Raw genomic sequence first — 22,858 nt, 5'->3', positions numbered from 1 at the left:
ACTCAAAGTTGTGATTTAAAAGATATTATATGGTCAAGTTTGGCCCAATGAACGGTGCATTTTTAGAGTTTTTCCCTTTTTAAATATCCGTGCAAAATTAATTATGGAACCTCTGCTTGTTTCCGCCTCGGGATAAAAAATACAAGGTAACCTAATTTACCCTTTTATTTTATTTATTTTTTACTGAATTTTCACACAATCTCACAATTGACGAGAATACGTTGAAACTGTTAGATATAAATCCCAAATTAATTGTGAGAAATAAATTCCGAAGTGTAAAATAAAAAATAAATACAAATAAAAAAGTCTCTGAAGTCATCTGATAGACGTATGTAAGATGTGAGTTTTGCATAACTAGATGCACTATACGTTGTAAATAAGTATACAGAAGTTCGCATCGTTTGATACGTGACACGCCGTCTGTTTATAGAAATGGATCGCTTGTGACGACAGAGGGGCAGCTCGCGCTCTGATTGGCGGAGGCGCGAGGCTCTGGAGTGTTTACCATCGGAGCTCGGAACAGCAGCTGCACGTAGCTCGAGCCACCGCTGGAGGAGGAGGTCCGTAGTCGAAAATTTGGTTTTATATGTCCGTTTTCACTACCGCGTCGATAAAAGCACTTCCAACAGCTGTGGAAACTCTTTGTATCGCTAAACCGAGTCACTGGAGCAGGTCGGTGGCGTTTAAGAGGCGTTTTTCCGTGTTGTTTTGAACAAAGGAGCGCGCCAGAGACACTGGCCTGGCCTACTGAGTTCAGCTTTGATTGTAATTTTTATATTTTATTTTCCCTTTCAGCTCATGCGAAATCTTCACGATGAAAACTGAGGTCTCTACTGCTGCCCACTTTGTCACACGTCTGTTGAGAGGAACGAGACTGCTTTCAGAAGAGCTACTGGAACAGTTCAGATTCTCTTTGGAGGAAGCTTTAGGGGGTGAGAGAGCCTCGGGCATCTCCTTTCCATTGTTTACAAATAAATGCAACTATATCATGGTCCAAATTCGGTAGTTTACAATGAAAACGAATATTATTTTGAAAAAAGATGATGAGGATGAGACTGGGTTTATTGCAGCACCAAAAGTCCATTTACTAAACTTGAATAATTTTGTGTCTTAAAGTACCAGAACTGTTAGCAAAGAATTGCAAATAAGTTCATGATCGATTGCTCCAAGGCTTAACTGTCTTCTTTCATTGTAGATCATTACCAGCACCACTGGTTCCCAAGCGCACCGTGCCGAGGTTCGGGTTACAGGTGCATCCGGATCAACCACAAGATGGACCCTTTGATAGGCAAAGCGGCCTGTACGATCGGACTCACAAAAGAGCAACTCTTTTCACTGCTGCCAAGCGAACTCACCATGTGGGTCGACCCGTATGAAGTGTCCTACCGGATCGGAGAGGATGGGTCCATATGTGTCCTCTACGAGTCCACGCCTCCGGACAAAAACCAGCCGGAAAGCTGTAAAGATGGACTGAGAATCGGACGTCCGAGTCCGTCCAAATCCTTCAGCATGATGACCTGCTCCAGCTGAAGAGTGATTCTGTGTAATTAGCTGCTTGTGAGCACAGTGAACCAGGCTTCGCTTGCATTCGATTTCCTTTTAAACCTTGTTTTTTATTTTTTAATCAACAGTGAAATCTTCATCCTATTGACCTCATAGTGAAAACAAATGTATTTTGATTAAATGTGTTTTAAGCTCCCTGTACAGTCATGTTGAATATGTTTTTTTAAATTTCTATTAAAATGTTTCTATGGATTTCTAAAAAAAAAAAAAAATTAAACTGTCTTTTGTGGTTATTCCATGTAACTATTAGATTTAATCAGTACATAAGCCATAGAAGAGAGTCTTTATACTTACAATTTATTAAATGCCTTATTTTTCTGTTACTTAACATGTTTCTTATAATAATTAGACAAGCTATTAATATGCATCTTTCTTAAAAACTACAAAACTAACTTACTCTTCCTTAATTTTGATGTATATGGAATTCATCTTAAATAAATTAATATTAAATACAATGAAATATAATGTTCCCTATATAACATTTAGACCTAGACTAAAATGCATGTTTGGACTGTTTTAACAGAAAGACATATCTGAAAATAAGTTAGTGCTATTGTTTTGTCTTAAGATACACACAAGTATTTTGTTATTTTCAAAGGCACATTTATAAAAGATACTTGTATGTCCTAACTATGGCCTAATCCTGGCTTAACCTGAGCCTGTCTGTGAAACCAGGTTTAAATCTTGAAATCATTTTCTTAATTGAATGAAAAAATAAAAACACAGAACACAGAATGATATTTCTGGATGTGAATCTGAAAATAAAATGTTGAATCGCTATTATAACTTACTTTTTGCTTGGTAATACTTTTTATGGTTGATCTTAAAGAACATTTGTTTTTTATTTTGTATTTAATTATTTATAAGGCATTTTCATTGAATTTTCTTAGTCTCCTCACATTTATTTTAATTATTTAATTACATAAGCATTTTAAATCATGAGTAGTCATAAATGCATACAATACTTTAGTAGTCACTTAATTATTTAAAAACGTTTTAATTATCCTAATCGACCAAATACAACAAACTTCGGCCTCTGAAAATGCCCCTCATATTTTATTGCTTTAATTTTTAATTTTTAGATTTAGATTTTCTAATTCTTTGCCAATACATAAACCCCCTTACAATCCCAACCTATTTTTAAATATAATTTTAATGCAAATTGTATACAATAATTATATTAATACTGATAAGGTATACAATTTAAAATGTATTATTTAACAAATGATTTATTTATGTTTATTAATTAATTATTTATAACTCAAAAGTCCTAAAATGTGATGTTTTTAGTCTTTCCGAGTAAATCATGTGCAGGCGAACACAAAAGGGGAGCAATCACAGCAAAACAGCAATCATATGTCCATTACATCATTTTATAGACACAGTCTATATATAATTGTATGCATTTAGCAGACTGTTTTATCCAAAGCAACTTACAGTGCATTCAGGCTATCAATTTTAACATATCATATATATATATAATACATGTATAATTACATTTTTGGATGGATAATATCCAATACTGAATCGTTCTGTTGTTTTTATATCATGCGCAAGCGAAATTAAAAAGGAAGGGAAACGGCAATCATGCGTTCATGACATCATTTTATTGATACAGTGGGACGACAGTTTGATTGTCACTTTCAGCATCCAATCATCGGACGAATTTAACGATGACAAACACTTCTGGCCAATGTGAGCGCAGGGGGGCGTGTCCTTACGAAAGCGGTAGTAGCGCCTCACCCGACGGTGTGTCAGACGCGGCTCCTCCAGAAGTTTTGCGCCCGACCCCGATCACCTCACCCGGACTCTCAAATCTGCGTCAAACCCCTCATCAGTTCACGGTTCTTCTGGGTTATGGAACTGGATAAAATGGACGAAAACGACTGGAAATATCACGGGGAGGGCAACAAGAGCCTGGTCGTGTCTCACTTGCAGGTTTGTGTTCAATAGTTACTAGCTTTTAGCTTAGCCAAGATTCATATAAACTCAACCGAACCGGATTCAGTCAACGGAAAAAACAATTCAAACTACTTGGAAAGGACCTAAACATAAAGTTTGGTAACCTTATAGCACTATCAGACGGAAACAAACTCCTCCTTTGTCTTAAAAGGGTGTTGTCAGGGGTTTAATGCTATTAGCCGCATAGCAGGCTAAACTAGGATTCATTGATGAAGTGAATGTACTACATGTGTGTTCCGATGTCACACTCACTTTATGTGCTATAAAGTTCATTAAATCTTCGCATATGTATATGTAATGCTGAGATTCGTTGAATTAATGTTTGTGGATGGTTATGTGCATCTAAAATTGGGTCTTTATCGGCGATAAGTTCCCAATGAAAGCTTCAAAGTTCAGTTTGGAAACATTTAGCAGTATGTGTAAAAGAAAATGCAGGTTTAGACCGGTTTTAGACCACCATGATGGATGTAAATGAAGATGGTGATCACGTTTATGGTTGATCTTTGGGGAAAAAGGTACAATTAGAGACTAAAACACATGAATTTTCAACAGTGCAATATTTTTTAAAGGTATTTAGGTTATTGCATGCAAAAACACTTCTGCTGAAACTTGCTCTTAGTCTAAACTCTCCTTATTTGGACAAAGTAGAGACATTTTAAATAAAATCTGTTCCAAATAAGTCATAACTTGTGTCTTAGTTATAATATTAAACTGGAAACTATGTGAATAATTCATTTATCAGTTTAATCCGCATGCAAGTGAGTCCTTGACTCTGTAGCATTGCAATGTCAAGGTCAGGATTTGTTAAGATCGGGGATATGTTCCTGGAAAACAGAAACAGCTTAACCTTTGTCTGATTTTCCAGCTTGTTTTGTGATCGGCTGTACCATCATATGATAAATAAAACGTCTGGAGTCATAAATGGGGCTGGATGTGTGTTAGAGATTATAACACAGTATTGTGTGTCCAATCACAGGAAGCCGCCGAGACGACATTGACCAATATATTGATAAAATCGTGTCAAAACTGGGTGTGAGGAAAACACTCCCACTCATTCTGGTCTGGTTTTTACATTCTTTGAGTACGAGCTGGACCACATTGTCCTGATCAAATCAGTCGGAACTATTATATAAAACTTTTTAAGGCATGTTGGATGAACTTTGATAATATGATGCCGGTTTAAATACATAGGGTTGAATTTCACGAAAAAATACGAGAAATTCAGGTTCATTTATTTTGCGACAATTATTTATGAGTTTCCCCTCTAGAAGTTGAGTCATTAATGACAATTTGGCTGAACTAACCCTTTAATCCATTTTTTTTTTTTTTTTACTAAAATAAAATATGGAAAACTTTTTTTAAATTTCATCTAGCTAACATTTCTCATGGTTATTTAGTTGAACTTTAAATAAGTAAAACTGGAGTAAAAATTTATTGGAAGTATATAGACAAAGACAAACCTACTTAAAATGACAAAAACACAGCAAAGTTAAATATTGGTAAAAATGTTAAATATAAAAATAAAATCTGATTTAAATTAATAAAAATATAGTAGTATCTAAATTATACTTTACATTGATATATTATAATTATGATTAATTTACTCATAAACTTCATCTTTTTACGTTAAACATTTAATGAGGCAGAAGTAGGTTTTCTTAGTGTTGAGCAAGTGTGTTTAGAAACTGCATTTGCGTTTAAGTCACCAACGATTGCATCAGTCTATAAAACACACCGTCATACTCTGAGTTCATCGTCATTGACGGGATCGCACCTGTACCTTTGTGGACCTTTTTAGTTCTAAGAGCATTCTGGGAAAAACAATGTGTACTCCGGTGACAGTTGAGGGGATGGAGCATTTGTTGTGCACACAAGTACAGTCACAGGCAAACCCGTTTCAGAGGATTGCCTTCTGAACTACAATTAGACGTGGGTACAGACAACGATCAAAGTCTGTTTGAAATGAGCCGTGTGATTCTGTTTTCAAACATGTCACTTCCTATTACAGCACTGTCGAGTTCTTCGTCTGCTGAAGTTTCCCTCTGAAGACTCTGCACATACACGACAGGTAAAACTTCCTCAAATAGACTCTACTGAACGCTAGTACTTCCCAAATTTCTCCAATGTGCACCATTTAACGGTGTTACCTTTTCTCACGCTATGAAATGATGGTAAATTGTTGATAAAACTTGTAAATAGTTAATAAAAGTACGTTTTTGGTGATTGATTTGACTGCTCTACAATCTGTTTGGTTAATGTAACGACTAATTTGATGGTGAAAGATCTATTCATAGCATCTATCAGTCAGCTGGAAAGCTGGAACACAAACATGGTTATAGACTGAACCTCCGACACAGATTGACTGGATGGATACTGTGACCCAATTTAAAAATATGGAAATAATTACTTTTCTATTAATTGTACGGATTAATAAATATTTGCAATGCTTGGAAAAATGGATTGTGTTTATGACTTAAAGGTATACTCTCCCCAAAATGAAAATATTGTCTTACCCTCATGTCGTTCCTAACGTGTAAATACTTTGTTTGTCTTCGGAACACAATTTAAGATATTTTGGATGAAAACCTGGAGGTTTGTGACTGTCTGAGGACAGTCACAAGCCTCCCGGTTTTCAACAAAATAAATATCGTTAATTGTGTTCAGAAGATGAACAAAGCTTTTACTGGTTTGGAACGACATGGGCTAATGATTTGGTGACTAAAGACAAAATGTTCATTTTGGGGAGGAGTATCCCTTTAAGTCATAAACACAATCCATTGACATTGTATTATTTCCATCAATATAATTTAAGTATGGATGCATACATTACCAAACAATCTTTTCAATAGCCCCTTTAATTTTAAGCGTAGTTCTGTCAACAATTTCCACAAAAAGGCACAATGTTTAACGTTAAACATACTATTTCTGTGTGTTTTCTTGCACCATATTGTAAGTTTTTAGCGTCTCTTGGTACGAGCATCTGCAGCAATGTAAATATGCATCAAATATTTGGTCCTGGTTTACTTGCATTGATGGTGAAGCGTCAGCTCATTTTCCTGTGTCTTTCCTATCAGACCGCAGAACAAGCTTTTCGACACATCCTAAACATCGTGGATTATAGTAAATATGTCATGAAGCCTTTACTGGAGGAGAAATACGTTCACAGTGGAGTGAGTTACAGTTTAAGACATTATTAAATCATGTTGCTTTAACACACTCCGTGACCCAACAAATGAGCTGAAAGTAAGGGCTTGAATCTTCACAGGAGGTTGTTAAACTACCACTGGACTTTGTGAGACAGCTGTCGCTGAAGGTCCAACAAGAACGACCTGGTAAGATCTGCAGTTTTCAAGAGTTTTTTTGCAGTGACATTGCAATAACCCCCAAAAACCAACAGTGTTATGATAGTTTGTTGCATTTTGATTGCAAAATCCTACAGTAATTTCAACATCGAGAATGGATATTCTAAAAACCTCAAAAGCAAAGAGTACAGATCCATTATGGAAATGACAACTGTCCAAAAAATGCAATTTACCATTGGGGTAAAATCTGCCTTGGATATGTGATTCATGAGATTCATCCTCTAAAGAAAAACTCAGTCTGTTGTTCATCTAAACATGTTTATGTGAGACACAGTCCGTTTTTTTAGACCGGATCTGATGTTGCGTAACGGTGTTGTGATCTTTCCTTCACGCAGAACTGCGCTGTGATAAGGTCATGGACACTTTCAGTGGGTGTGGTTTATGCCTTCCCAACCTGACCCAACTTCCCCTCCACCATCTCAGAGACCACAGACCTCCAATCTGCGTTGAGATTAAGGTGAACTCCTTCATTCCGAAGCACGTAAATGTTATTTTGGAGAATATGGGTAACCAAACAGTTGCTGGTCCCCAGTCACTTCCACAGTATTTTCCCTTACTATTAAAGTCAATGGGTACCAGCAACTCTTTGGTTACCCATATTCTTCAAAATATCTTCTTTTGTGTTCAGCACAAGAAAGAAATATTCCTTCAGAAAGCAGAGACATTTGAATCGTCCACGATCAAAAATCGCGATATTGCACCCCCCTAGTTAAGTATGTCTGGTTTAAAGGAATAATTCATCAAAAACTGAAAATATGCTTAAAACTTACTCTCAGGCCATTCAAAATGAAAATGTAGTTGAGCTTGTTTGATGTGAAGAGATTTGGAAAAATTGAGCATTCCATCACTTGCTCACCAATGGATCCTCTGCAGTGAATGGGTGCCGTCAGGATGAGAAAAGCTGCGTGTTTATAAGAAACAAATCGTTAAGACATTTTAACTTTAAACGTCACTTCTGGTCAAAATACCATTCCGTAATCCAAAATAACACTTCATACAGTGAAAAAGCATTGTCCTCCTACATCAAAATCCATATTTGTGTAGAACTGTTTTTGAAAGGAATATTATGAATAGAGAACTCATATTCTAGCCAGAAGAAATGGTTTTGAAGTTAAACGGGTCTTATGATGGATTACAAACATGCGGTTTGTGGATTACTTCCATTTATTTGAGGTTTTTATCAGCTCATTCTGACGGCACCCATTCACTGCAGAGGATCCACCTGGTAGGAAAGTTATTTAATGCTACATTTCTCCAAATCAGTGCAGATATAGAAACAAATTTACATCTTGGATGGTATGAGGATTGATACATTTTCAGCTAATTAGAATTTTTTGGAAACTATTCCTTTAACCTTTTTCTCCATCTTGTGATCATCATTAAATGAATAACTGATGCAGTGGTCACACAAAATGCTTAGATTAATTATCTTGGTAAATAAAGCATAAACTATATGCCTAATTAACAGTTTTTCTCAAGATTATGACAACAATATCTTTTGAAACTATGTATAAGTGTGCCAAAAAACTCTCCTTGAATGTGTTGACTTTGTATCTTTTTTTGTATCTTCATGTGGTTTGGGTGTTAACACTATTGGTTTGGATTAGTGACAGTTGTTAAACTGGAGTCTCATAACTGATTTGTTATGATCTGATAAGAATTGTTTTTAAGAGATCAGTTTAATATGGACGCCCGCTCTTGGGGAAGTAGACCAGAGTAGCCGAATGACTCATTGAATCTATTTGTGTGGAATTTAATCACATGGCCAGTCAAACAAACGGGAAGGTGGTGTGAATCTGTTCGGAAAGGCTTGTTTGTGTTCATAAAAACAGCTAACATTCTTTACATAAAGTTATTCACAACACTTCATTGTGCAACGCTAGATCCAGAGATACAATTACATATTTTGCTTTTTCCCCACTAGCCAAAATGTGGATTTCTACCCTTTTCAAGACACATAACCAAGGAATGTAAGCGCAAAGTTTGCAGATTCTGCATGCATCAGCATTACAAGGCAAGTACCAACTGAATATCTAGTCGTTGCCAGACTTTTATAGAAGTGAAGCCAGATTTCTCAAAGCAAACTTCTGCTTTAACCAGAAAAAAAAAAAAAAAAAATGGTGCAGTGTAGAGAACATCCTGCTGTCTGTTTGCACTCTACGTTATCATATAATCAATTCTTTGTGGGGCTCGGATATTGCTGAAATACAAAAATCAGTTTCAATCCCAAAGTAGAAGTGAAATGGCGAGTCTTTCATCATTACACAAACTTTACAGTAAAAACACTTTGTAAAGTTTTAGTAAAATTCCTAAGATGTTATTTTGTTCTTTACAGTTAGCCAATGGGAAGTGGAAGCGATTGAGCAGATATTGCCCTCTGGATCTCTTCTCAGGGTGAGATACTGCTTCAGTCACTAAATGCAGGAATGGAAAGCTGGATTTCTATCTTTCACTGATGGGAAGACCTTAGGTCAGCATGGTTGACAAACCTAACTGACTGCGACAGTCATTCACCAAGCTGGATGTGTCACTAGCCTGTGTTAAAGCAAAGACATTTTCTATTGAAAAAGGAGGATAGTCAACATTATTGCAAAAGAAGTGACTAACCTTTCAACTGTGAGACCAGTGCTACAATCTATAATGCCTGAAGCCTTTATACTGCTGCTTGAGTCATAGGAATGCAAAAAAAAACAAGATTCAGATGTGGTTATCCAGATAATTTCTATTTGTGCTGTCTTGTCAAAATCAAAATGAGATACAAAGAGTTTAACATGTTGCTAATGAAGTAATTTTACACCAAATAATCTTGTATTCCAGGAGCAAACAGCGAATGTTCGTTGCATTAAAGAATCTGTTAGAGGAACCACAAAACAACTTGAAAATCTTTAAGGTAAATATGAACTTCGCACCGATTTCAGGCTGCTGCCTATTTTTGGAACTTTACACTTCAGATTTAAAGATCGAAAGTCTTCCCTTGACTTCCGTTGATAGAATGTTCAGCATTCGAAAAGTAACCGACACAGATGATGTCATGCATACTGATTAGCTGTTGGTCTTGAATCCAACGGATGAGAACATTCTGTTTATTACACAGCAGTTTTACCGTCTGCGGTCTTTAATGCTTCAGCTTTTAAAAGTTGAGTGGATTCTGATTGGCGGTCAGTGTTTAGTGTTCTTTCGCTAGAATGTCATTATGATTATGGTGTGATCTTCCATATACTAATAGAATTAGAAATGTTTATCATGTTTTATTTATTTAATATTAAAAACATGTTTAGTCAGGATGTTTTCATTGGGATTGTTAGCTGGGAAACCAGCTTTGTTGACCATCTTTATACCTGGTTTTGTGACTATATTAAACCACCAAAGACTAGCAAACTACCTGGTTTAAAGTGTTTGTTTTTTTTTTCAAGGGAAAATCAAAAATATAAAAAAATAATAAACTCTAGCTACTATGTTTAACGTTTGATTAATAGAAAAGTAGCATTAATTCAATGTTTCTCTACTTTTTCAGGGTGGAGAGTTGATATTTAGCTGTAAAGATGATGCCAAGCAGCAACCCGAACTGAACGATCTCATTCAACACCTTCGGCCTTATTTCTCTCATATTAACGGCCTCTATAACGGCCACCAGCCAGGCAAAGCCGTCCTGAACGAGTTCATTCAGGTGATCTGCTCTGCTCTGCTCAGCGGCGGGGACTCGAATCGCTCCGGAGAGCCAAGGAAGGTGCACCTGTCCGAGAGCAGGCCGCACTGTGAAGCCAGTCCCTTCCCAAGAGACCTGCTCCGCAACGGTGAGGACTGAAAACTAATGAATATCTGGATGGCCGGCAGTGGAGAAACATGGCTTTATGCCCTTCAAAATATTGTTAAACAAGTGCAATGGAAATGACTTCATTGATGAGTCACAATATATGCGCAGCAGTGAACTGGAGCGAAAGTGTTTGACATAGTTGAAGAAAAGACACTTATGGGGTGTATAAAAGGCTGGATTGAATCATACAAATGGCAGTAGTCGTAAATGGGTTTACGCAAGACCAGTAGAACAAATTGAGCTCATTTTCATATGTTCACAGGTAACCACGGTCTCCCTAAAGACAGTGTCCTTGCAAAAATCCTCCAAGTCCAGATGCTGGATAACCTGGATATCGAAGGAATCTACCCTTTGTACAAACGTGTGGAGCAGTATCTAGAAGAGTTCCCGAAAGAAAGGTGAATTTTTAACCTGGGATATCGAGTGCTGCGTTACTGATCTGTCGGATCAATACTTCGGTGCAGGAATGTTAAGTTCCTGCTGAGTAAAGATTCTGTTGGGCAGATACTGTGCAGAACCCACCTGTACCGAAATCATTTAATAAAAAATACAGAATAGTTTGTTTTGAGTTACTATAAATTACAGTGCAATTTATTGAAGTAAGTTTAAGTGATATTATGGTGCCTTGAATGATTTAATAGACACTAGGTGGTGCAAAAGACCCATTTGTTAATGGATATACTTCATTCCAGTCATGAAGCACTGCATCCACATGGTGGTCCTCACATGCTGAAAATCACTTAGACGTAATCAGCACTTGTTTGTATCTCCAGAAACCGACTGCAGATAGATGGGCCTTATAATGAGAGTTTCATGGACATGGTGAAAAACTGTCCTGCTGAAGACGACGGCTCTGTAGAATACGCAGTTGGGAAGGTAAGACCGTGAACACGTGATGCCGACGAGTTTAGGTTTGAATTTAACAAGAAGAAATGTTCAGGTTGTATTTCATCGAAATCAAAAAAGAAAAAAGTTAAGGTATATGTGATTTATTATAGCATGCATGTATTATTGATTAGCTTATTTACTGAATCAAATACAGGTTTATTGATAATTTAACCTCTTGTCTGCCATTTTGCATGTTTTTTTTCTTAGCTCCTAATTTTTTATGCAAAAAAAATATTTATTATATGTAAAAACATGTATTGTTGAATATATATTTAAGATAGTTTTTTAATGTTATAATACATAAAATCATAGTATTATAAATATAATTTAGGAAGGGTTAACTCTTTTAATTTCTGATTTCATTTTGTCACTTTCCAGGTTTATCAGTATAGAGTTGCAATGACCGCCAAAGACTGCTCAGTCATGATCACGTTTGCACCCGACGAGGAAGACGAGGAGTAAGTTTGCTTCCGCTCTTTAAAATCACCAGCTGTCTGAGCTTCCTCGACATTTGCAATCATTTTACATTCGAATGCCTTGTTTTCAGACAGCAGTTGAATCTGGAGAAGCCTCGTTTCACATATTCCATCTCCATCCTGGATCTGGACCCCAAACCATATGAAGGCATCCCTCACCAGTACAAGCTGGACACCAAAATCGTCAACTACTACCTGCGGAGCACGCAAGCTCCGCCCCCCTCCAGCCTATATAAGGAAAGGCAGGAGTGTACGCTGCTCTTCCATGCTGTATGAGACACCTCCACAAGTGCTGCTAGGGAAATACCCAGAAGTGCAGTTGAAGTAGTGATACCGTTAGTTTTCTTCTTTTTGTTTGCTATTCTGTCTAGTTTTTTGCCCTCCCACAGGATTCCGCCACATGAAGTTGGCAGCGATGGCGGCGTTCGCAGTTGTTTGCCAGAGCGACCTTTCTTTTCGAGGGTGATGTTCTCATTGGGGCTGGTCTCCTAAAGCACAGAATACCTGAATGAGTCTGTCATTGGCTGTAAAGAGGGAGGACAAGGAGTCTCTGTGTGTTTTTGTGCAGTGCTGGGTTTTTCTCGCACGCAGCAGTGCAACTGTGGTTTCCAAGTGCCAAAACTGGCTCGAAGCGATTTCCTCTAGTGAATGTTTTACCGTGCATCAGCTTGGCCGTGTCTGCAGTCGCTGTCCAGGCAGTTTGGAATTCAAAAACAGAAAAGTACTTTCATCCCTAGAGCTCCTCAAACCACTGACCCTCCGCGAGCTACAGTAGCGGGATTTATACTGACAAGCACAGACCTATTGCATGCTAGCTAATGAGGTCGCGTTAACACCGTCACTACCCGAAAGATAGATTTGATAAATTAGAGGATAAGTCTAATGACATTACTCGCTAATGAAAGTGTATTTTTGTAACATACGCTTGGCTGGCGTAACCGTTTACCACCATATACACATCGAAGTGTCTTCTTAACAAGCGGTTAACAATAAAACATTTTTTACTAACCCATGTCATTCCAAACCCATTTGATAGAATTGTTACGCAGCTTGTCAGTTCATAGTGTGTCATGTCTGAATTGTGTATGAACACAACTTTTTTTTTTGAACAATCATCAGTGAATCAGGACTTAGTTTTGAGTGAAGAACAGACTAAGTTTTGTTGTTCAAGTAGTGCGCGAGTGAAATTAACTACATTTGTTGCATTCGAGCTTGACAATACTTGGCCACATACAAACTGTTGTGTAACAATTCTTCAAAAATCAGTATGCAGACATGATGGTGTGCAAATAATTAGTCCATCACCTCAAACACCACCGTTTTCCCCAGAAATGCAAAAATATGCTTTCTGTCCATCAACGATTGCTTTGTCTCAGAGTTTGACACTAATACACTTAGTTGTTGTCTGTTTTGAAACCGTAGAGCAGAAAACAACCAAAGGAATCCAACCCCAGCATCTCGGATGCTACCATGGTTGTGTTCGGATTGAGTTTTAAAAGCCGTAATTGGTTGCAGAGCCATTATACGACCAAAAATGGACAGCATGCCAGTTTTAGTCATTCGCACAAGTAAAAAGATGATCTAGTAGGTTTTCCCAACAGTGAAGATTATTATTATTTTTCTTCAAAAGAAGCAGTATAGGCCACAGAAATGGTAGTGTTGATTTAAAATGAGTTGCAAGTTTGGCGCCTTTGACCCCAAAAAAACAACCACAGTGAGATGGTTTGCATAGATTGTATGCTGCAACTTTAACACTAAAGATGGCACCTCATGGTCTACTTTCTTTGTCATGGGAAGTATTACTGTTACAATATACTGTGGCATGAGAGATACTCATGCGCCTGTTTACCTCCTTTGGCGTGATGCAAACTGCGTCGGCTTGCTTTTCTCCAAGTCAATGCAGTTCTCATCAGGCGAATATTTTTTGAGTTTTACATGGATGAATATTCAACATTGCCAAATTGTTCACAATCCCCTTTGTCTTAAAGTGAACTGGTGTCAAGAGAAGTATTAATACGCCTTACCTGTGAGTGAAAACGTCTTGTCCAACCAATGGCGTTTATTTGACTGTCATGTTATGATGTAACTGATTGAGCATTTCATTACTCTATTTGCCTTTGTTTTAACAACATCTTTCCCGTTGAACCAGACGAGCCAGAGATTTTAAGAGTCTTAGGTGGGACACTGTGTTATTCTAATGAAATAAAGATTTATAATCACTATGTAGGCAAGAATGGACTTTAATTCTGTTATTAAGCAAGAAAAGAAAAGAAGATCACAGTTACAGTGATGGAATCTAATGTTAAAATTTAACTATTTGAAAATACAAAGTGGATTTTGCAGTCAAACATTTTGTATTTGAAATTATTTATTTTTCTAGCTCTTGTCTAATAATGTATATTTCCACGCAACGTGGGCCTATCATGCGTAAAAAATGATTGACATGTACAGGTGGCGTCACCATGTAGTTCCTAACGGCTGATTGTACAGGTGTTTATATCGAATAAAAAGATTAGGTATGAAGTTCCCACGGCGTGAACGTTGGCTTGTTTTATGACTTCTCACAAACATACGGTTCTTATCAAGCCCTCGATTGACGCTTCCACCCCGAGAACCTTCAGGAGGCTCTGAAAGTAATTCGAGCCGTTTTCCATCACTTTTTTGGTGTCAAACTCCCGAGCTGAAAGCAAAATAAAACATTTAAGATCATTGTACCAAAAGTCACAATTATGAATTGTACAAGTGTAAAAAATACTTGATTCTGATAAGTCAGTTGTGTCACTTTTATTGCAGCCACAACATTTTATATTTCACATACAACATAACGAAAGTTTTCTCATTGTCAACTTTTCTCACAATTTTCCTCAATCTCAACAAAACGAAAGTTTTGTTATCATAAGGGCTGGGTTTTGACACAAATTTCACAATTCGATTCTTGATTAGATTCAACATCGAAATGTATATAAATATATTTCAGCCAAATTATCTTGAGGACAAAAAATCTGTCAACTAATGCTTTAAAATGTAGAGTATGTTGGTACAACGTTACTGTATAATTGAAGGTTAAAACTGACTGATTTGTAGGGCCATACAGCTGCAAAAATTACACTTAAGTTTTAAAATAAAGTTGTTGTTTTTAAATTCAAACATTTAAATGGTGGCCGCCATTAAAAACTTGGGTGTATTCAAACAAATGAAAACAATTATGATACATATGTTAGGCTATATAGTGAGTATACAGTATTTTTTGTTACAGTGTTTTCTGAGTATTTTTCTAATGAGTTTATGGTCACCGGATAAAGTTTTTTTCTGATGTAAATGTGAAGTTGTGCGACATTGTTTACAAGCTGTTTACGGCTAAAACACTGATTAAGCGAATACATGAGAAAAGATATGGATTGTAAAAGGTTTTTGTAAATGTTTAGTCATGTTTATTTTGTGCTGAAGCAGGCATTAATGTGGAAGAGATGATAAGTCCATGTGCGCTTTACGCCGCCGTTTTTGTTGGAAGCGCTATAGCTATCTGCCACTCCATATTAAACAGCACCAAAAACTGGCATTTATTGTTTGGACAGATGGACAGAATTTGAAATCCGAGACTTTGTTTCAAATTAAAATACCAAAGCAGAATGCTTAATTGGTTGGGTAGTGCGCTTAAATCAATGTTCTGTTCAGTAACTGAAAACAGGCTACACTAATCGATTTCTGGGATTTAAGAATTGATATTGTTCCATAAAAATTAAGATATCTATATTTTGTTTTACCCAGCCCTAGTAATCATGACTTAATTTCCTTGTGATTTTGACAGTTATACCCATCAGTTATATTTAGTTACAGTGTACACTACAAAAATGGCCAGTTTCGGAATGGAGTAAAAATGGCCATGAAAGAATTTCAATCTATTTAAAAAGCTGGATAAGCCGGTCAACCCTGATGCAACATTATCCCTTACATAATCATATGGTTAATCTTACCCTGGTCTGGCATTTTCAGCAGGAGCTCAAGCGATGGCTTTACCACTCCTTCCATGGACACATCGATCTTCCAGAATATGGTCATGGAGGTCCTAAGAAACATACAGCCATTGACTCTTTCTGTATTTCATGCATGTAATCTGAAGAGATGAGTCATGGTCACCAGTGAAAGATACAGGAACTTGTAGTCGCTTGACACTATATATGTGTTTCATGTGCCATCAACAGTTGACAAACATCAGAAGTTACAGGCTGCAATTTCCATTTTGCTTTCCTAGCTGATGCAACTTACCCGGGCAGTTGAGGACTCCTTATAATCATGAGCTCAGATCTGCATCCCTCTGGAAGACTGACCACGTCTGGGTACTTCTCCTGCCAAACAAACCGCCTGTTTATTAAAGGAATCAAAATCCCAACAGATTCCATCTGACCCACGGCAACCTGGTTCCAAAACAGTGGCCGATAACTAAACACATACAAACTAAATATGTGTAGAAATTTTACATTTTAGATGATTGCGTAATTGTAAGTGGAAATACATTATTTGCTCCATAACAAGGCAAGAATACATTGAATTCAGTCTGAGACTGCACTGGGAATAAATCACTCAAAAATTTAATAATTTATTCCTCCTCATGTCATTTAAAATGGTTTTCTTTCTCTCTTGTAACACAAAATGTGAATTTTTAAAGAATGTCCAGGCAAGAACATAATGAAATATTCAAGTACAGTCAAAGTGAATGAGAACTATGGTTTTCAGTTTCCAAAATAACCATAAAAGTCTCATAAAATTGGTACATAATTTGACAAATTGCTTTTGTTCCTATTTTGTAAGTTGCTTTGGATAAATATCGCCTGCTAAAAGCATGAACGTTAATGTCAATTCAAAGAGTCTTCTGGAGTCATATGATATTTTATGTAAGAAACAGACCCCCAAAATAAAATTTTCTTTGTTAATTTTATCACTGTAATGAGCTTTTTACTGTTGTGACTGAATCATTGAGACAATAACTTGAACCGGTTCAACCTAATCAACCATTCAGACTAGTTTTGTAAACCAGATTCAATTATATTGAAAAAGAATCTGGAATATTCCACAGAAATACACAGACTTTTACAACATCTGTATTTTTAGGTGAACTATCCCTTTAATATATCAAGTGTTTTTTAATAATTAGTGAACTGAAGACATTTAATAGTCTTACCTTCAGGACTTCGAACCACAGAAGAGAAGATTGAATACACAGAACCATTTCATGCTGACGGTAAATAATAAAATAAAAGAAGAGAAATGTTTCCATCTCTCTGTCTTTGGTAGAAACCACTAAATACAGTTAGAAATTATACCCTTACTTACCCTGTCCCTTAATTACATATTAAAACATGTAATAACACTCTGTATGTGTTTTAATAAGTAATTAAGACATCTAATTAAACTACTCTTAAATTTAACTCCTCATTTGTCTGCATTTCAACTAGCTAATTAAAATCATATAATAATAATTCACACCATGTTCACACAATCAACCAGGGGTGCGTTTCCCAAAACCATAATTGCAAAGTTAGCAACTTTGTTGGTTGCAATGCAATTTCCTATTTCCAACCAAGTTGCTAACAGGGAAGCAACTATGGTTTTGGGAAACGCACCCCAGCACGACCGTCATAAATGCCTTGAACAAATCCATCAGACTTTTCCATTGGACATCAAAGCTTTCCATTGTTTTTTCCCAATCCCCACATTACATAGCTGGGAAACGTTGTCAGTTACACCATTATCTTGATGTTCCCTTTGGTGAACACAAAGACTTTCTCTAACAAGTATCTCGAAACCTGTCTGAATTTGTGTTTGTGATGTTTTCTTACGTTCCAGTGAAGAATAAACACTGTTATGTTCTTAGAGCGAGTCATTTTTGCAAATGTTTATTTTTACACCTACACATTGGTTCTGGTCAGTCGATGAGTTATGTAATTAATATTTAGTCACAATGAGTGTATTCTTTCCAGTTTGTTCTTTGAATCTATTCAGCAAACAAGCATTTTTCAAGACTCTTAACCAATCATAAATAACGTAAATAACTTCATAGAGCTTCTGTCTACTTGTTAACCCAAAACGTTCAACAATTGTTTAAAAGACAGCACTCTTTTTGGTAAATGTGACACTGGTCTGACCAAAGTCTTTCTTGAACTAAGCCATTAATTTAGCATCCTTTACACGACCTAACCATTATTTGAACTCTATACCTCCATTGTCTGATCCTGGAACGACATGTTATACTCCCCACGGATCCCTGTCAACAGTTATTATAAACCAGACAGGACAACCAGAGTCTCTGGGCTTGTCCAGAAGCCAATACTGTCTGGATGTGAGGGATTGTCTACAAACTTGAGCCGAGAAATCAGAAAAGATGCAATTTTGGGACTCGAGAGTACATTTTCAGAAACACAGGAGTTAAATGTTCAACCCTTGCTTCCAGCACACCACGGGTTGCACCGATTAAAGCATTGTTTCATTTACACCAAGGTTTGTTAACAGCGGATGACCTGGAACTGACTTGTTAATCGAAATGCCTCGAGGGCGATACTGAGGTACCCTGCTAAAAGGAAAGAAACAAAACCGCTGACTACACACATGCCACTGCTGAGTACTTAAGCTCTCTGGCACAACTTGAAATCTTCCATTATGTGAAAAGTTCCATAAGAAAATATATACTGAACCAGATGCTGAAGCAAACCGACATCACCGCAGTGGAAAGAGATGTCTAAACGCAACAAAAAAAACACAGTCCAGTCTTTTGACAGACATTATCACGGTGCTAGACTTGTGTGAAAGAGCCTCAAACTACATCTCAAATGGCCCGTGACATTATACAGAACATTCTAACCAATGGAATTCATCAGTGGAAATAGTGATTTTTTTTAAAGACATCCTTAATAAAACATCCTCTGGTGAGTTTATACAAGAAAAGAACGTCCACAACTAAACAGAACTAGAAGAACGTCCTATTCTCATAACTGAAGATGTGCGCAACATAAAGTTGAGGTAGAACCATTTTACTTCCATGATGCAACAGCATATTTAAAAAAGTTTGTAGGGAGGGACTTGATGTCGAAAAGTGGTTTCTGTAGGACAGGTAGTTTGGAAGAATGGGACTGAACTTGGGATTGACTTCTTGGCGTCATCTGAAAAGGAAAGTCATTTCTGAGGTGGAGCAAGTGTGTTTATTTTGATGAAAAACACTGAAGATTGTCTTTTTCCTTTGGATTCATGTACACCAATGAATCATGCACAATTAAGACCAGGAGCGTGTATAAAGAAAGTTCACACACGGCAGTTCAAACAGTGAACAGTCGCAGCTGTTCATTCCAGCTGGTTGAGTCACTGAGCTCCGCTCATTACCTGACGGAAAGTCAAAACATCCTATGGTGCTGAAACATCTTACATCATTCATTTCACAGTACAGTTAAACTCTCGTTTGATCTATGTCTCATAAAACTCATCTATTTACAGTTCTGTCACTAAGTACCGACGAGGACTAGGCTGTAAAATCATTTGTATATTCAGAATGATCCCACATACACAGTATAACTCTTAGGTTACTTACACTACTAATCTTTGGGATGGGATGTTGCAAGGAGTTGTGTAAGAGTGATATCAGCTTCAATCTAAGGCTGGATGTGTTAGCAATTTAGCATCTCAAGGTAACAAATCTGGAGGTTGTTTTATTCTGAAAGCTCTGGAAAATGTCTCAAACTCATGAGTTCATCTGCTAGTTTGTCAGTTCTTGACTGGAAAAGAAAAGGATGCAGTCATTTCTGCTTATTGAAGACTATGTGGAGTTTCATTAAAGTTATATACAAAAAAACTGTTAAGAGCATAAAGAGCATTTGAACTACATTTTACCATTGCAAACATTTAATAGTTTAATTCAAAACTAGGTTAAATTTAATCGGCTGATTTGCCAAATCTTCAGCCATCATCTTCACGACGATTGGCAATTAAACTACACAAATGTGTTTAAAAGACATTTGTCTGCAGCAATGAATCAATGAATCATGTCTACAGCATGAATCAAATCTTCTAGTCACAACAGCGTTTTTACTGTATAAACTTGCATTATCTTTGTCAAAAGGTCTTGAATATAAAATGTTATTGTGATAAATTACTAAAATAACAATGGTGCATCTGTTGTGAGTTCAACAGTAAAAATACACCAAGTAGTCCAGAACATAGTCCTCACTGTTTGTCAAATAAATCTTATATTCATGAATCTTATTATACAACAGTTAGGTCACGCAAAGCATGATTTGCTTCCTTTGGAAATATTTTCTTTGGCAGAGAAAGATATACAAACTAATTGGCCATATTCTGTTTAAAACGCAAGTTGGTTGGATATCAGCTTCTTGTCTGAATCACAGCCATATAGCTGATGTTCATCTTTATCAAATATTATAGAGATACTAAATGCGTTTACATATTCTTCGAGAGTTTGGTTTCTTTCGAGTCATTATGAGAAGAATGGACAATAGATGTGATTTTACCTGAGAGCATACCAATCTAATTATAGCATGCAACTGCTTGACCACGACCCCCTTTGTGTATAAAACCCAAAGACGAGAAAGATGAGATCTTTCTTCTTGGCTCAACATGCCCAACCTCTGAAATGGGAGATGGGGCCGTCTTATTGGCCAGTAGGGGGTTGACTTGAAAACCCATCCAGAAAAGCTAAAAAACCAGTCCAGACGTATTGATCAGCGTATTGAAGCTACAATGTGTGCATTTACAGCCCAATTTCTGCACTTACACCATGTTTTTAACAGTAAGTAATGACAAGCCAGATGCCACCTCTTTGTTTGAGTACAGTAGACCTAGCCTAGTAATTAGGTCGAACAAAATCACTAAGTTTTTTCGTCTCTTGTCACAACCCTCATTTGGCTGAAACGTTGAGACAGAACGGGAGAAGTTCTGCCCGAGCGAGTCCCAACTAAACGTCTGTTCTGACATTTATCAGCGTTCTTGCTGTGGAGATGCACACACACATCTTGCGCTGCTGGCAAATCCCACAGTTTTTCGGGAAAGAGCGGAAATATCTGGCCCCACAAAACTGCCTGAAACCAATGGTAACGTACAAACGACTCTCTCCTCACCCTCAGTAATGTAGTAAAAGTTGTAGTTGGGTTTATAGATTAAAACTTCTCATTGCATGCAGTTTGGAACTTCTCCGCTAAACATTGAGACGTTTGCAGCTGGAGTGATGATAAATGATTTTTCGGAAATAGGTCGGTCTCATCGCTGAAGCACTGGCATACAGCTGCAGGACTGTAAAAGTGATTATTGCTTTACTGTACCTGGTTTTCATTACGGTGTTGAGAGAGGGACCCCATATTATGCACACCCCTCTAGGATATTTTTACTCACAGAAGTATATTTCAGTCCTCTCTTTCTCACTCTAAGCTGTAGGTTTTATAGATTCTTTCCATCTGAGCCTGGTCATCCTAAAGAGCTTAATCTAAAGGGGTTTTTTTTGCTCCATCCCTCTCACCGCAGCTCTGATTTAATGCTAACCGTATGATTTTGCCTGAGGGTCAGAGTGACGTTTGTAGACGCCCCCTGTGCACAAATCAGCTTTGCTCAGCTGTTGATTTTATTCTCTTTTCCCATTTCTGTAAGTCGGGGAAATCTGTGTTGTCATCTTTTCCTTGTTTGGCTTTTCTTCTACAAGATATTTAAGCTTCGTGATGCAAGTAACTGATCTGTACATGTAAAAATCAGTGGCGTGTAAACTACATTTCTTTGAAACAGAAGGCATGTGATCATTAAAGATAATGTATGCCCTGATACATTTTCAAATAAAATACAGCGTAAAAGTAACAGACACTCTTTACGCTACATTCAAAACTTTAATTTCTGAATTACAATTAAATTATTACTTTTAGTCTTGAACGGACTAAAACAATTAACTGAAATAATCAGATTCGAACGGTTTGGAAATTAATACAGTATTGTTCAAAATAATAGCAGTACAATGTGACTAACCAGAATAATCAAGGTTTTTCGTATATTTTTTTATTGCTACGTGGCAAACAAGTTACCAGTAGGTTCAGTAGATTCTCAGAAAACAAATGAGACCCAGCATTCATGATATGCACGCTCTTAAGGCTGTGCAATTGGGCAATTAGTTGAAAGGGGTGTGTTCAAAAAAATAGCAGTGTGGCATTCAATCACTGAGGTCATCAATTTTGTGAAGAAACAGGTGTGAATCAGGTGGCCCCTATTTAAGGATGAAGTCAACACTTGTTGAACATGCATTTGAAAGCTGAGGAAAATGGGTCGTTCAAGACATTGTTCAGAAGAACAGCGTACTTTGATTAAAAAGTTGATTAGAGAGGGGAAAACCTATAAAGAGGTGCAAAAAATGATAGGCTGTTCAGCTAAAATGATCTCCAATGCCTTAAAATGGAGAGCAAAACCAGAGAGACGTGGAAGAAAACGGAAGACAACCATCAAAATGTATAGAAGAATAACCAGAATGGCAAAGGCTCAGCCAATGATCACCTCCAGGATGATCAAAGACAGTCTGGAGTTACCTGTAAGTACTGTGACCGTTAGAAGACGTCTGTGTGAAGCTAATCTATTTTCAAGAATCCCCCGCAAAGTCCCTCTGTTAAAAAAAGGCATGTGCAGAAGAGGTTACAATTTGCCAAAGAACACATCAACTGGCCTAAAGAGAAATGGAGGAACATTTTGTGGACTGATGAGAGTAAAATTGTTCTTTTTGGGTCTAAGGGCCACAGGCAGTTTGTGAGACGACCCCCAAACTC

General features: G+C 37.1%; 3 protein-coding genes across 4 annotated transcripts in view; 2 read left to right on the top strand and 1 right to left on the bottom strand.

Annotated features, from left to right (window-relative positions):
- The first annotated feature begins 500 nt into the window (after nt 1-500).
- On the top strand, nt 501-1,719 carry LOC113064718 (protein BTG1-like). The gene is made up of 3 exons (XM_026235598.1): nt 501-672; nt 796-932; nt 1,196-1,719. Exons 1-3 carry the CDS (start codon nt 587-589, stop codon nt 1,528-1,530), a joined length of 558 nt encoding a protein of 185 aa, XP_026091383.1. The 5' UTR covers nt 501-586; the 3' UTR covers nt 1,531-1,719.
- A 1,560-nt stretch (nt 1,720-3,279) lies between these two features.
- On the top strand, nt 3,280-14,291 carry LOC113064709 (inositol-pentakisphosphate 2-kinase-like). Its single transcript, XM_026235589.1, has 13 exons — nt 3,280-3,501; nt 5,534-5,593; nt 6,600-6,695; nt 6,791-6,857; nt 7,223-7,344; nt 8,812-8,901; nt 9,223-9,281; nt 9,705-9,777; nt 10,402-10,681; nt 10,964-11,099; nt 11,475-11,577; nt 11,968-12,047; nt 12,137-14,291. The coding sequence occupies exons 1-13, from the start codon at nt 3,421-3,423 to the stop codon at nt 12,339-12,341; spliced, it is 1,452 nt and encodes a 483-aa protein (XP_026091374.1). The 5' UTR covers nt 3,280-3,420; the 3' UTR covers nt 12,342-14,291.
- cenpp (centromere protein P) overlaps nt 14,290-22,858 on the bottom strand; it is a 55,324-nt gene continuing 46,755 nt past the window's right edge. For both annotated transcript variants that reach the window (XM_026235594.1, XM_026235595.1), the window contains exons 7-9: nt 16,332-16,411; nt 16,040-16,131; nt 14,290-14,745 (exon numbers count right to left, since the gene is read on the bottom strand). In XM_026235594.1, coding sequence (XP_026091379.1) covers nt 14,627-14,745; nt 16,040-16,131; nt 16,332-16,411 — 291 coding nt within the window. In that variant the 3' untranslated portion in view covers nt 14,290-14,626. The remainder of the gene's footprint in view (nt 14,746-16,039; nt 16,132-16,331; nt 16,412-22,858) is intronic.

Source organism: Carassius auratus, chromosome 47, assembly GCF_003368295.1.
Source record: "Carassius auratus strain Wakin chromosome 47, ASM336829v1, whole genome shotgun sequence".
Taxonomy (NCBI): domain Eukaryota; kingdom Metazoa; phylum Chordata; class Actinopteri; order Cypriniformes; family Cyprinidae; genus Carassius; species Carassius auratus.
The sequence above is the reverse complement of the archived record's forward strand: the minus strand, read 5'-3'. Positions and strand labels throughout refer to the sequence as shown.

Coding starts and splice junctions, on each gene's coding strand:
- LOC113064709 (XM_026235589.1), top strand. CDS start 3,421: ATGGAACTGGATAAAATGGACGAAAACGACTGGAAATATCACGGGGAG. Junction 7,345..8,811: donor CAATCTGCGTTGAGATTAAG/GTGAACTCCTTC, acceptor TTTCCCCACTAG/CCAAAATGTGGATTTCTACC. Junction 9,778..10,401: donor ACAACTTGAAAATCTTTAAG/GTAAATATGAAC, acceptor CTACTTTTTCAG/GGTGGAGAGTTGATATTTAG.
- LOC113064718 (XM_026235598.1), top strand. CDS start 587: ATGTCCGTTTTCACTACCGCGTCGATAAAAGCACTTCCAACAGCTGTG. Junction 673..795: donor AAACCGAGTCACTGGAGCAG/GTCGGTGGCGTT, acceptor TTTCCCTTTCAG/CTCATGCGAAATCTTCACGA. Junction 933..1,195: donor TTTGGAGGAAGCTTTAGGGG/GTGAGAGAGCCT, acceptor CTTTCATTGTAG/ATCATTACCAGCACCACTGG.